The sequence below is a fragment of the Vigna radiata genome, chromosome 5 (assembly GCF_000741045.1).
Source record: "Vigna radiata var. radiata cultivar VC1973A chromosome 5, Vradiata_ver6, whole genome shotgun sequence".
NCBI lineage: Eukaryota > Viridiplantae > Streptophyta > Magnoliopsida > Fabales > Fabaceae > Vigna > Vigna radiata.
In genome coordinates this window covers 30,014,648-30,029,110 of record NC_028355.1, presented here as the reverse complement: position 1 = coordinate 30,029,110, position 14,463 = coordinate 30,014,648, and the positions used below count along the sequence as shown (strand labels likewise).

At 32.8% G+C, this 14,463-nt stretch overlaps 3 protein-coding genes and 1 non-coding gene across 4 annotated transcripts; 1 reads left to right on the top strand and 3 right to left on the bottom strand.

Annotated features, from left to right (window-relative positions):
* Positions 1-4,102: 4,102 nt before the first annotated feature.
* On the top strand, positions 4,103-6,475 carry LOC106762853 (1-aminocyclopropane-1-carboxylate oxidase homolog 12). The gene is made up of 3 exons (XM_014646943.2): positions 4,103-4,746; positions 5,099-5,420; positions 6,014-6,475. The coding sequence occupies exons 1-3, from the start codon at positions 4,232-4,234 to the stop codon at positions 6,263-6,265; spliced, it is 1,089 nt and encodes a 362-aa protein (XP_014502429.1). The 5' UTR covers positions 4,103-4,231; the 3' UTR covers positions 6,266-6,475.
* Positions 6,476-8,064: 1,589 nt separating this feature from the next.
* On the bottom strand, positions 8,065-11,553 carry LOC106759948 (1-aminocyclopropane-1-carboxylate oxidase homolog 1). Its single transcript, XM_014643351.2, has 3 exons — positions 10,779-11,553; positions 10,033-10,354; positions 8,065-8,372 (listed from the first exon to the last, which is right to left on the bottom strand). Exons 1-3 carry the CDS (start codon positions 11,324-11,326, stop codon positions 8,133-8,135), a joined length of 1,110 nt encoding a protein of 369 aa, XP_014498837.1. The 5' UTR covers positions 11,327-11,553; the 3' UTR covers positions 8,065-8,132.
* A 317-nt stretch (positions 11,554-11,870) lies between these two features.
* On the bottom strand, positions 11,871-11,943 carry TRNAK-CUU. Its single transcript has one exon. It is a non-coding gene; the product is annotated as a tRNA-Lys (tRNA).
* Positions 11,944-11,969: 26 nt separating this feature from the next.
* On the bottom strand, positions 11,970-13,803 carry LOC106761142 (1-aminocyclopropane-1-carboxylate oxidase homolog 1). The gene is made up of 3 exons (XM_014644657.2): positions 13,223-13,803; positions 12,740-13,061; positions 11,970-12,423 (listed from the first exon to the last, which is right to left on the bottom strand). The coding sequence occupies exons 1-3, from the start codon at positions 13,756-13,758 to the stop codon at positions 12,166-12,168; spliced, it is 1,116 nt and encodes a 371-aa protein (XP_014500143.1). The 5' UTR covers positions 13,759-13,803; the 3' UTR covers positions 11,970-12,165.
* Positions 13,804-14,463: the final 660 nt, after the last annotated feature.

Genomic DNA, 14,463 nt, shown 5'->3' with positions numbered 1-14,463 from the left:
TATTTAAAAATAATTAATAATTAAATTTTATTAAAAATATATCGTAAAAATAATTTTTTTTCCAAGTAATCCCAAATTACAATACATCTAAATTATATCTAGAAAATATTATTTTCTTAATATATCACAATCAGAAAATACACTAATATATATTAATAATATCAAATTAATATGTTACATGAAGTTAATATAATTTCGAAGTTAATATAATTTCAAACTTACATAACCTAAGAACCTAACTATAGATGCTGAAGAATAAAATTGTTCCAAACAAAGTTTCATAAAACAAGCCATATTTTGTGTTAAGAGCAAATATACTAAGCAAAAAAAACAAAGTTAATATGTATTAAGGTTCATTGCATGCAAATGAATTTATACAAAATAAGTTAGCAGCTAACATCTAGGTTCTTTACAACTAAGATATTTGCATAAAATGTTCATAAAATGATTGTCTTAGACTATGAAACTATATCTAGTGGATCCAAAGGAAGCAAAGAAATCTATCTGAAAACCTTTTATTTGTTATCAAATCCATTCTTAAACTACACAACACTACATTACATAAAATCTATCTCAGAATTCTAAAGAAAACAATATAGGACTTAAGATTTCAGACTCCATGACTCGTGAAAGGCCATGGTTGGTGTCTTAATTCTCACAGCATTCAAATTTACATGAGGTTGTAATTTCATCTTGAAACTCCATGCTTCGTGACTTAATCCCCATTGATAAATGCTTATCATCAGTTTATATCATCAGTTTATATCACTAAACTACCAAATAACGTAGGATATGAGTGCAGGGAAGTAAAATCATGAAAACGCACTTCATAGTGCGACCAGGCCTAACCGCAATACGAAATGCGGTTGGGTTATGCCGCAACTCGACATGCGGCTGCAGCAAAACGCCACTCGAAATGCGGCGTTCCTTAACCGCAACTCGAAGTGCGGTTAAGGGAAAACGTTGTTCGAAATGCGGTTAAGATAAACGTTGTTCGACTGCGTTTTTACTAACCTCTTTCGAGCTTTTCTTGCACCCAGCAACGGCTACTCTTCTTCTTCCTCGCACCAGCAACCACCACTCCCCCACCACTCCGATGAGCTTAGTAGTATCAAACAGAGAATAGAATGCTTCTGTAGGTGCAACGAGATTGCTTTCTCTAAGTGCAGTGAAGAAGAACGATGAATAAGGAGTTGCATGTCTTAGGGTTTTTAGGGTTTATAGGATGAGAAAGGATGGTTGGTAGTTGGGAGGTACGTGGTTAACAATAATTAATGCATCATTATTACATTTGACTTTTAATAAATAGGGATAAAATGGTAATTTGGGAGGTGCAGGGAGAAAGGAGTGAAGTGCAGGGAGAAGCACTCCACTTGGGAAGGTGGAGAGAGCAACACCCTTCTAAAATTAAACCGTGGGTCCAACATTAACAATATTTACAATCAAAATATTATTATTATATTATTATTATTATGATTATTATTATTTTACGTGAATAAATAAGCTTGTTAACATTACCAATGTATATTAATATTTTCGGTTAGTAATTACGTAATATATTAATGATAATCTAAACATGTAATTAATTTGTTAACAATATATATATTTACAGGGACTACAAGTGCATTTAATTCTTTTTTCTTTGAACGTTTATTTTTTTCTCATATGTGTATAGTGTCTTACATTAAAGAATTTCCAAGTGTTGTTTCCTGTAAATATAGGGTGGACAGAATATAAGGTAGGCAGAAAGAATTCAGAAAGGCGGTCTTTGTAAACGTGTGTGAACCATAGTATTACAATTTTATAATAGGACATCATGGTAACACACCACAGTAGTAACTGTCATAACCGACCGTTACTGTTTTTGTTTAAAACAAAAAAACACTAAAGGTAAAAACGTTATCTTTCCTCTTGCTCAATTTGAATATTATATTTTTATTATAATTAACCTTAAATTTTACATAATAAAATAAAAACTTAAATAATTTGTGTATTATGTGTTTAATTTCTATACTGTTATTCAATTTTAGTTTTCATTTCTTTTAAGTTTGATTCATTTTCATTTATCTATTTTTAGAAAGTTTTGGATTTAATTTTTTATGACCAACATCATTAGTTTCTTTTTTCTCTAACATGATTAAATGTGTGTCATGTTTTTAAGACACATGTACACTTAACTTTACCTCTCTCCTTCACTTGTAAAAAGAGAGACAACATTCTTGTAATTTAGAGAACTTAGTTGAATGTAAAGTTACTTTACTAAAATTATAAGTCTTCTCTTCCTTAGTTCTCACCTCATGAAATGTCTTCTTCTACACATTTTCATACATTTTCCTTCATGGTTGGCCTCACCTCCTAGAAGGACATCTACCAATACCACTTAACACTAACATCTTCATGTCTTCATCTTTATTTGTTTCCGCTACTTTCATTGATCATATGGAGTTCATCTCTTTGAAGAAACTTCATCAACTCATCATGGAGGTCATCTTATGTTGAAGAAGCCTCCTCAAAGCAATTTCCATGATCTTGACTATGTTCACATTACCTTATTAAGTGATTAATGAAACTCAAAGCTATTGATTAGTTTATTTGAACTTCGATTGAATGTATTATGTTACATATCCTTCGTATGTATCAAATTCACACATGATAGGACCACATTGACAAATATTTAAGTAAGATGGGGACTAAATTTAACAATTGATAACCAATTCAAATTTCATTCATTATGAATTTGTAGACATTACAATGAACAATAATACATGATGGATTGCATCAACCTACACAAATCAACCTAAAGATTAATATTACATCAACAAAAATAAAATTAGATTGCCCACCTAATAAAATCAACCTAAACACCACAATATCAAAATGTTCAGTACACTAACAACACAAACAACTCTTACTAAGAGTTGCATCATTTTATTCAAAACTTTCATTGAATTCTCCAGATCAAAAATCTTATTCCTTTGCCTGGAAATTATACGATCTCTTTCATCAACATTTTCTTCAGAGCTCCACTTGAAATAGTTACAAGAAATCACATTAGAAAATAACCTCTGTCATTCACCAAAAAATCCTTCAAAGTCAATGTTAATTATCGACACATAAATCCTAATAGAATAACGGAAAATGTTACTATTTATCAAACCTTGTAGTGATGACATTCCCAAAATTGTTTGCCAACATTTTTTGAAGTTTTTGCTATTTTAATTACTGCCATGTCACCATAATTGCAAATGAGGATTATCTCAACTGACCTTGAACCACCCACATGTGACAAATGAGAATTTTGTTTGCCCCATGTATCCGAACAAGATGAACAACATTGCAAAAAAGGCATACTCAAGAGCCATCCACCACGACTTCTCTCAATAGAACAACTTTGCTTAATTAAGGAACCAATTCCACCAACCATCCAAAAACCAAGGCCTTTTTCCCTCTTCATATACGAACCATAATCCTCAACTCAAATTAATTTAGTCTTTCAAAGAAACTGCTTTCAATTACCATCATTCTACCTTACCTTCATTTAAGTTGTCACCTACATCACAAACTTACATCTCATTTAGTAATAACTAACTTCGACATTGAATCATTAACGATTTAAACATAATCACTGAAAATAACCAAATTAAATAAAATTTACAAAATTTGAGACCACTCTAAACAACAGAAACTAAAATAGTATTAAGAAACATTTATAAAATAAAACCTATAATAAAAGAAAAGTATAACTAAATAATACATTAAAAAAACCGACCTTATAACCCACTGTAATAATATAATAATTTATATTAAAATTTTAAATAAAAATTAAACAAATATGATTAAAATACTATTGTTTTGAATTATGAAGTATATGTATTTTATTTAGCGGGTATCATATTATTATCAACCAACTTATAATAACCAATTTTGAAATAAAAAATTATTATTTGATATCCACCTTCTTTTTATAAAATTTAATATTTAACGAATAAAAAGTAATATAAACACAAAGAAAAAAAATAATAATATTTATGAGTGTTAAACGGTGGTATAAAAAAATAATAGTGTAAATCATTGGTCGGAAATAAAATAAACAATACTTGACTAGTCTACACTAGAATGTGGATGAGGAGGTCCCTGAGTAACTTTCATCCTACCTAATCCAAGATTTTCCCACTTCACAAAATATTACCAAAATTATTCATCATTATTGCCACCATAAGAAGGAGAAAACATGGGGTTTGAAGTTTCAGACTCTGAGAGGGAGCGTGAACTCAAAGCATTTGATGACACAAAAGCCGGTGTTAAAGGCCTTGTTGATCATGGGATCACAAAAATCCCAAGAGTATTTCATCATCCACCTGATGAACATGTGAAAGTTTCAAATTCAGGCAGCATAGCAGAAAGTATCCCTGTTATAGACCTTGCAGAAGTTGACAAGGATCCAGGTTTACGCCAAGGAGTTATTGACAGAATAAGGGAAGCATCTGAGAAATGGGGTTTCTTTCAAGTGGTCAACCACGGCATCCCTGTGACTGTTCTAGAGGACCTGAAAGATGGCGTGTGCAGGTTTTATGAACAAGATACTGAGGTGAAAAAAGATCTATATACCCGGGACCAGATGAGACCTTTTGTGTATAATAGCAATTTTGATATCTACACTTCACCAGCACTCAATTGGAGGGACACTTTTTTCTGTTATATGGCTCCTAATCCTCCCAATCCTGAGGACTTGCCAGAAGTATGCAGGTAAGTTTTTGTATGTACAGTACCCTAACTTTTATTCTACTTAGATTAAGCATTTAAGTAAAATGCATTCATACTGTATGACAAGATGGTTGTACTTTTTGTAATCATTACTTTAAAAGTAGTTCTTAAGATAATTTATTGGATGCAAGTTGAGCTCAAATTGTGTGCAATGTTCCTGTGTAAGATTCAACCTTCTGGTAGCATACAAATTGTTATATAAAATGTGGAGTTAGGCAAACAAATATACATACCAATCCAAGGTACAAAGAGGAAGAAAATGCAAAGTTAAACTTTCTATTTTAACCATAAGTCACTGGATTAATTGATAACTGATTATTGCATCTTCTTGTAGGGATATACTTTTGGAATATGGAACACATGTGATGAAACTTGGAATTGAATTATTTGAATTACTATCAGAAGCTCTAGGGCTGGATCCAAATCATTTAAAAGACATGGGTTGTGCTGAGGGGCTTCTTTCCCTTTGCCATTACTACCCTGCTTGCCCTGAACCAGAATTAACTTTGGGAACCACCAAGCATTCTGATAATTCCTTCCTCACAGTGCTTCTGCAGGATCATATTGGTGGTCTTCAGGTTCTTTACCAGAACACATGGATTGATGTAGCCCCAGAACCTGGGGCTCTTGTAGTTAACATTGGTGATTTTCTCCAGGCAAGTGCTTTATTCTTAGAGTAAATTACACTAATTACTCCTTAAGTTTTGTGAAATTACACAAACTTTTCCTATTTCTGTTACATTAGTGGGGAACTCAGAATAATGTTTTTCAAATAATTAATTAGATTAGTGTAATGCATGAGGACTGTCAGTGTAATGTTCTTCAAACAAGCAATGGAGTTAGTACAGTAATAAAGAAACTAAGATGAGTAATTAGTACTATAGTTTACCCTTTTCTTTTTATTCTGCCTTCCAAGCCACTAAAATTTTTCATATTTCATGATACTCTTCTAGCAAATATTTCGTGAAATTTTAAAAGTTCAGATAAAAAATCCAAAGAAGACTTATTTCTAGCAATCTTAAACAGAAAATCTGTTAGAAAAGTCATAGGAGATATAGTTGTATCATATTCTTATATTGATATTCCGTGCGATTTTAGGTGTTGTACAACACCCAAAACCACAACAAATTTGTAACAATATTTTTACTGAGTAAAAAGCAAAAGCCTGATACACTTGACAAGTTTACAAGTGATATGTGCATTGAATTTAAATGAGTGACGTTATTATTTTTTTTTTCTTGAACTGCAGGTTATTACAAATGACAGATTCAAGAGTGTAGAACACAGAGTACTGGCAAATCTCATAGGTCCAAGAATATCTGTCGCATACTTTTTCAGCCAAGGTATGAAATCATCAGAGAAACTCTATGGACCTATAAAAGAGTTATTATCAGAAGACAATCCTCCCAAATACAGAGAATTCACAGTTAAGGAATATGTGGGCTACTACTTGGATAAAGGCCTTGATGGGATCTCTGCTCTTCATCACTTCAGGATTTGAGTTGGATTGATGTGGTTGAATTACCACAATAAATGCATTAGAAATTGAAACATTTATCAAACTCAATGTGATTATTGTCGTATTCTCGGAATATTGTAGTGTCACTTGTCTTGATATTTTAGCACTTGCTGTAGCACTTGCTGTTTGTAGATGTAACGGTTCATGTTCTACGTTGCAACCCACAGTTCTTCATCTCTTCCTTCTGCGAAATTTTAACTGCTCTCAGGAAGCCTAGTTTAAACGAAAATTATGTTTTGATATATTAGGTAGAAAAACTAATATTCCTCCATTTAGTCCCCACTTAAAGTTTGTCACCAGAGATGGATAAGTTGTGATCAGAACATACTACCATCATAAAAGAAATTTGTGCTCTTGTCCTTCTCAACCCGATAGACATACTAAAGAGTATTGTCCAACAAGGTCTATTAAAAAGTTTTCGATCAGTCCAAACTTAGGTCTATTGGAACAATATTCACATATCATAACTAATGTGGACAGTTTGGTATTATGTTTATTATTTCTGATGAGATACTATTATGTTATTATTAACTACATTGTTATTATATACTTGAAAGAAGTATTATTCAAGTGAGAAATAGGTCCACGATTCATGTTGATCCTATAAATACAATTAGTATTTTTCAACAAATATTCACTTCATAATCACTCATACTCAGAGTTTTGCTAAATGCACTTGTGTTATACTTTTTAAACAAAACTAAACGAACTCTCACTATGATATATAAAATGAGGTACAGAAATCTAAAAGAATGACAAACTAAAAATAAGACACAAAAACAAGTAGGCACACAAAAGGAAAGTCCTAAAGAACGGTGTTAGAATTGATGAATAAAACCAAAACAAACTAAGTAATCAAAAGATGGCCAAAAATTATGTTTCAACGTAGAGATCAAAATGGTCTAATGTCAAGAATCAAATTCCAATTCAAATGGTTTTCTAGTTGTTGTCACTTTTATTTTATCTCTTCTTCTTTTCTTCACTTCACTTGTCCCTTTTCTTTTCTTTAATTTTGTAGAGGGGAATGATTTCTTTCCTTTATATCAACTTGAAACAACAACAACCAACATATAATCTTGAAATTTCATACCCATGAACAAGACTAATACAAACAAGAATATAGAGAATCCTAAGAAATCAATTAATATTTTGACAACATTTCCTTCTTATATATGTAACGTGTCTTTTCACATTTCTCAAACTACGAAAGTTCATCTAGTCATAAAGACTTGGATAAGTGGGGAAATTGTTTATTTGTACATACATTACGAATATGTTATTTGATTAATTTATAAATTTATAATGTGAAAAAATAAAATTAAAAACTTATTACATTTAATTATAGTTTTAGCAAATTGGGGGATGTCGAGTCTCAAACCCGCCAGTTTGTTCATGTCAATATATATATATATATTCTTTATTACTCTTTTTGGTTCAAAAGACTTAAAATACATACATACAGTACACCATAGACCAAAAACACATTTAGTTAGTTTGATGAACCCAATTCTCATGTGAAAAAAAAATACTATTGACTTCATCTATAATGAGCTGTTGCATAAAAGTCCTGCTAACTTGATGAGTTCTTGAAATAATGATTAAGGAATTAAAAGAGAAATTTTTTGTGGAAGTTAATATTAAAAAATCATAAGAGAAGATATATTTCCAGATAGTTTTTTTTTTTTTAATTTCTTAACTAGTATTCTTAAATCATTTTGTGTTCTTTATAAACATAATGAAATAGTTATATAACTAACTATAATAATTAATTCATAACTAACTTATTTTAGGTTCCTCAAATCTCTTAAATTTCCAAAATCATCAAGATAGCAAACAATTGTTCATTAGATCACAACTTGAAGTGCAATAGTGCAGAGATCCCACTGCCACTTGCATAACGATGTGCCATGTAATCTTTTAAGGAAATTTCTCTGTACACTGGTAGATGGTCTTCACAAACCAATTCCTTTATTGGACCAAAGACTTTTGATATAGGTGTTCTGAAAAAGGATGCAACTGAAATTCTAGGGCCTTGATGATTTGCCAAAACTCTATGTTGAACACTGATGAATTTGTCATTACTCATAAGCTGCACAGAAAAGAGAGTGAAACTGATTGTTCAATCCTTATTTGATATGTAGGACCTCTGATACATTTTTTGACATTGAGTCTACATAAAAGTGTAACACTAAATTCCATAAATGCAATGGAGATTATGTATTCCTCAATAATTCTAAGATTTTCAAGCGAAATTCCCACAAATTTTCTTCTGTTTAAATCATAGAATGACACATATAATAGCAACATTACTTTGAGCAATGTTAGTTTTTAATATTTGGGCTTGCCTCATCATCTACATGTCAACAACAATAAAATTTGATCTTTTCCACGTACCTATAAGGTAGAGTAATATTATTCTCGCCCAGTTTTGCCAATAACTTTGTATAAGGAGAGAAATGTTACGGTAAAGTAATAGAATTAAAGTTTAATGTAGTTGTTATTATACAATAATAGATAATAATTGTGTTTTACTGTAGAGATTTTAAGACATGGAGATGAAAAGCCAAGATGCAAGTCTTTAAATTGTAAGTGTCTAGTTGTCAAACAATGAAGCAAAATAAGTAGTAACACACAAAAGTAAATCACATTATTCTAAAGAGTGTGTGTCATTTTGCTAACAATGATAACTGAGATATGTAGATGAAAACTCTTCTTAGATCCCAAGATGTGTGGGATGTAGTTGAGAATGGATATGAAGAGCTAGCAGAAAATTAAGAACAAATGATTGCCTAGGTTGTTGCGTTGAGAAAAATGCGAGAAAAGAACAAATCAACTTTGTACATATTATATCGAATTGTGGATGAGTCCGACTTTGGAAAGATAGCAAACGCTACATCTTCAAGAGAAGTGTGAGGGATCTTGGAGAAGGCATATAAAAGGAATGATCGAATTAAGAAAGTCTGACTTCAAACTCTCAAAGACGAGTTTGAAAGCTTGAGAATGAAAGAGAGAATGAGTAGTTGAGTACATAACTTAGGTGGAGACGGTGGAAATTCAACTTGGCAGAAATTGAGAGGTGTTGCCAACTAGCTGGGTTGTGGAGAAGATCTTGAGGTCGTTGAGAAGCGACTTTGAGAATATAGTTTGTGCTAGGAGTCTAAGGATTTTTCAATACTCTTAGTTGAAGAACTTATCGGGTCCCTACAGGTGCACGAGCAATGAAAAAGCCCCTTGATCAAACACTCCAAGCAAAGCTTAATGTGAAGGGAGATGCTCATAACACTTAAGGTTAAGGTCTTAGTGGAAAAGGCCGAGAAGGTTGAGGACGAGGAAATGATGAAGACGTCAAAAAGCAGTCTCATCTGCAAAACTGGTGTGGCCAAGGACAAGGTAGAGGTCGGGGAGGTCGGTCAAACAACTTAGGAGTTAGGTGTTTCAAATGTGGAAAACACGACCATTATGCAAATGATTGTAGATTGGTCAAATGTTATTGTTGTGGAAAGGTCGGACATTTTGCAAGAGAGTGAAAAGGAAGAGACAATCTACCTCACAAAAGAAGTTGAAGAAGCGGGATTGTTGTTTATGGCACGTAGCCTGAGATGTTCAATGAAAGCTCAGAAGAACTTATGGAAAGCTCAGACAGCCCGTGAAGATGCCTTGCCAACTCACCTCAGCATCGACGACTGAGATTGACAGAAAAATAAGCAGTGGCCGAATGAGAATGTTTTTATATGCATGAAAAAACCCACCTGCAGAAGGTCCCCAATGTTCACTACAAGAGCCCCATGCATGGGAGGTACACAAATCCATTGACTGTCATGAAGAACTTGAAGGCCACCCATCTGATCTTGCAAAAGTATTGTCATGATGTCACCATCTGAGTGCTCTTTATTTCCCATAGTTAATGCCGGCTCAGGACATGGAGGGTAATAGTTGCATAGAAGAAGTAGCTCTTCAGCACAACCCTTTTCTTTTAGGTGAAAATGATCAAGCCCAAGAGCCTCTGACAGTAACTCAAACAAAGCATAACCAAGAACCATTATTTTCTTTGAGTATTCAACCACAATATCTCTGCAAGTGTGTCAACTCATCAAACACAAAAAAGTATTAGTTGAGAGAGTCTTTGTCTGCAAGAGAAACATAATTTGGAAACGAGTACATCGTCACAGTTACATCTAAAAGAGTAAATCTAATGTGTTACATTCCATCATAAAATCAATAGGCTTAGAATTGAATTAAGAATAGGCCATGTACATGATGAACTAGAAGCTCTTGTATCATGTTCCACTTCATCTTAAAGTTGCCTATCAGCTAGATAAATTGCACATCAAGAGGATGTAGAATTTTCCAACATTAGGAAAATTTTCAGTTGTAAGAGATTGTAACAAAAAATTCAGTGTAATGATATCATATAACCATTTGGATACTGTGCCAAGAAATTGTAGTACTTGAAAGTGTAAATAATTTTAAAAGTACTATTACTATTATCACAAACCTACAAACTGCAGGAAACTCTTGGGCTTTGGGGTGATCAGGTGCCAAGGAAAACGCAATAGTATCCCTCCAATCTGCATAAGGGTCTTCATAAAGGGTGTAATTGGAAAGATAAGCAACTTTTCTGCTGAAATCACGAGTGTAGTACTCTTTTCTCAACTCAGCATCTTGCTGGTGAAACATGCGAGTTCCTTTGATCATTTCATCCAAAACTTGAGTTGGAATTCCATGATTTACAACCTGAAAAAAACCCCACTTCTCACATGCATATCTAACTTTTCCCACAACACCATCTCTCAAATTAGGATCATCATGGATGCCAGTGAGGTCAATTATGGGGATACTGATCTTTGAATTGGATGCACTGATTACGCCCCAACTGAGATCATTAGAGTGCTCACAATAGAACATACGTGGAACCTTTTCTACACCATTTTCTACCAGTCCTTGAACACCAGACTTTGAATCATCAAATGCCATGAGTTCACTTTTCCTGTCATAACTTGGAAGTGTTTCTGCCTCCGAATCACGCGTGCTTGTCACTACCATTTTGATATGCCTCAAATATGAGTAATGAATGTAACTATCAAGAGTTCAAAACATCTCGATTGAAGAGTATGTATATGGAATAGAGGATGAAGAATGTTTTCTTTGAAATTTTCCGTAAAAAGAGAATAAATTAGTGGCATATATCCTTGTTGATTGCCAAAATCCCAACCATAAAGGATACTAAATTATTGAACCAACGCTGTTCAAAGATCATAAGAATAATCATTGCCATGAGGAATTAATCTTCTTTAATATTGATTATGAATACTTATATTAGTACCCTCTTTACTCATAAGTGATATGATATGTTGTAAGTTAATTCAATTGGCTACATAATTGTTTTAGTCTGTGACCAATAAGGTTTGAGTGTGTACTAAAGAAAGAGGACAGAAAAAAGTTTGACGCCTTTATCAATCTTTAGTGGTTTTACACGTATGGTCGCAATTGGAAGGTATCTTATCCTTTTAAGTGCTGTTAGCACATGATTTTATTGAAATTTGGCATCAGAAAGGAACAGTTATAATACAAAATACAAAAAAGAGATCGCCCACCGTGGGGCTCGAACCCACGACCACAAGGTTAAGAGCCTTGCGCTCTACCAACTGAGCTAGACGGGCCAATTAATCACATGAAAAGTAGAATATGAAACAAATAATCTAGTGCACATGTTATAAAACCCAAGGTACATAGTTTATTTCTGTAATCCGAACAGATACGTTTTCTCAAAGCATGCAATATAACTTAGTTTTCAGTTGGCCTTGTACCAAAGTCTAGTAGTAGAATGAGATCAAGCACAACACATTCTTAAAACATCAAGTGTTGCATGAATTTGCACACAATCATAACTTCAAGAATGATATTGAGGAAGCTCCAAGGCGTTTTGAGTATTGATGCGCCAGGTAGTCTTTTAAAGAAGTTTCTCGATACACTGGTGGATTGTTTTCAGATAACAGTTCTTTGATTGGACCCAAGACTTTTGAGACACCCTCTTCTGACCGATCACCAATTCCAAAAAAGGATGCTATTGATGTTCTTGGGCCAAGATTGTTTGCTAAAACTCTGTGTTGAACACTGATAAATTTGTCATTACTCACAAGCTGCAAGCAAAAATACCACCAAGTTTTAATTAAGCCTTCAACTTATTCAACATTTAATTATATAGAAACTCGGTTGAAGCATGGGATTATTTGAATCCAATTGAAATTCTTGATTTCATTTGCTTGTCTTGTTTTCCAATTCAATTATTTGCTTGTGGATTAGCACTTCTGCTTATATTAATAAACAGAAACAATATATGTTAGTATTTTGCATTACATTTCAAACTAACATTCTTTGTTGTAAAGTACACCTAGCTAAAGGAAAAAAGTACTTAAAATGTTGAATGACAATGTTGTTCATGCATGATCAACGCACCTGCAGAAGATCTCCAATGTTCACTACAAGAGCTCCATGTATTGCAGGAACATCAATCCATTGATTTTCATGAAGAATTTGAAGACCACCCATTTCATCTTGCAAAAGTATTGTCATGAAGTCGCCATCTGTGTGTTTACTAGTTCCCATACATAACTCTGGCTCAGGGCATGCTGGGTAATAGTTACCCAGAAGAACAAGCCCTTCTTCACATTTCATTTCTTTAAGGTGCAAATGGTCAAGCCCAAGAGCCTCCGAAACCAACTCAAACAAAGTAGAAGCAAGTGCCATTACTTTTGTTGAGTACTCAGGTACAATATCTCTGCAATCGAAGAACATTAGTTATAACACCAAGAACTTGCTAGGATAAGCTCTAATCATAACTCAAATATCATATTAAAAAGTAGATTTTAAGTGTAAATCAGCTTATCCTAAGAAATTATTCATAAGTTGAGCAATGTTAAAAAAAATATCATCACAAACCTACAAACTTGAGGCAACTCTTCAGCTTTGGGTGGATTAGGTGTCCAGAAAAATGTGATTGTGTCCCTCCAATCAGTAGATGGGTCTTGGTAAAGACTATAGTTGGAAAAATAAACAACTTTCTTGCTTAAATCACGCGTGTAGTACGTTTTCCTCACGTTAGCATCTTGTTCATGAAACCTTGAAATTCCTTTGATCATCTCATTCAAAACATGAGTTGGAATTCCATGATTTGTAACTTGAAAGAAGCCCCAGTTCTGACATGCATTTCTAACTTTCCTCACAACAGCATCTCTCAAATTGGGGTCATCATGGATGCCTATAAGATCAATGATCGGAATAGCAAATTTTGATGTGGTAAAGTCTTCACTGATATTAGATCTTGAGCTATAGAAAATAGGTGGAACCTTTGTCACACCGTTTTCTACTAGTCCTTGAACACCCACCTTCGAACCATCAAATGCATTGAGTTCACTTCTTCTGTCATAGCTAGCAACTGTTCCTGCCACCAACTCTTCTGTGTTTGTGGTCACCATATTTTGAAGCTATCACTGTATCAAAGTTGTGATGAAAGTAACTACAGACATGGACTATTATATCACTGACAGCTTCGCTTCACTAGGTGAACTAGATAAGCTATTTTATTTGTATCTCGTTGAATAATCAAAAATATTTTTTTAAGAACTTTTTTCTTCAACATTTTTAAAACTACTTATGTTATACATGATACTTAATTAATTATTAAACTGTTTGAAATATACGAACTAATAATATAATAATTCATAATCAATTTATTGTCATAAACTTGTTAATGTATATCACGATTCTTAAATTATATCATTAATAAAATAATAACATATGACACAAAGTTATTAGCATATATCATTATCATTGAATCATATCATTTGTACCAAAATAATTATTTTAGTTCTGGGACAATTTAATATCCCAAAATAACTAAAAGTTCTGATTTGGTATCTGAACGTGTAATTGTGACCACTACGTCTTGTCAATAAGTTTTTTGTGTCTATTTTTACCACCCTAATGTCAAAAAATCAATTTAATATTGAATTATTCTTTCAAGATTAATGTAATTTTAAATCATAAATTTCTAGAACTAATTTATTATTAAGTTACACAATAAAAATATAGTGTTACATTTTTTACATAATTAAAAATTAAATGTGAATTTTCTATCATTCAAAATTATTGTCTAATTTTAAAAGCTTTAGTAGGTGAAA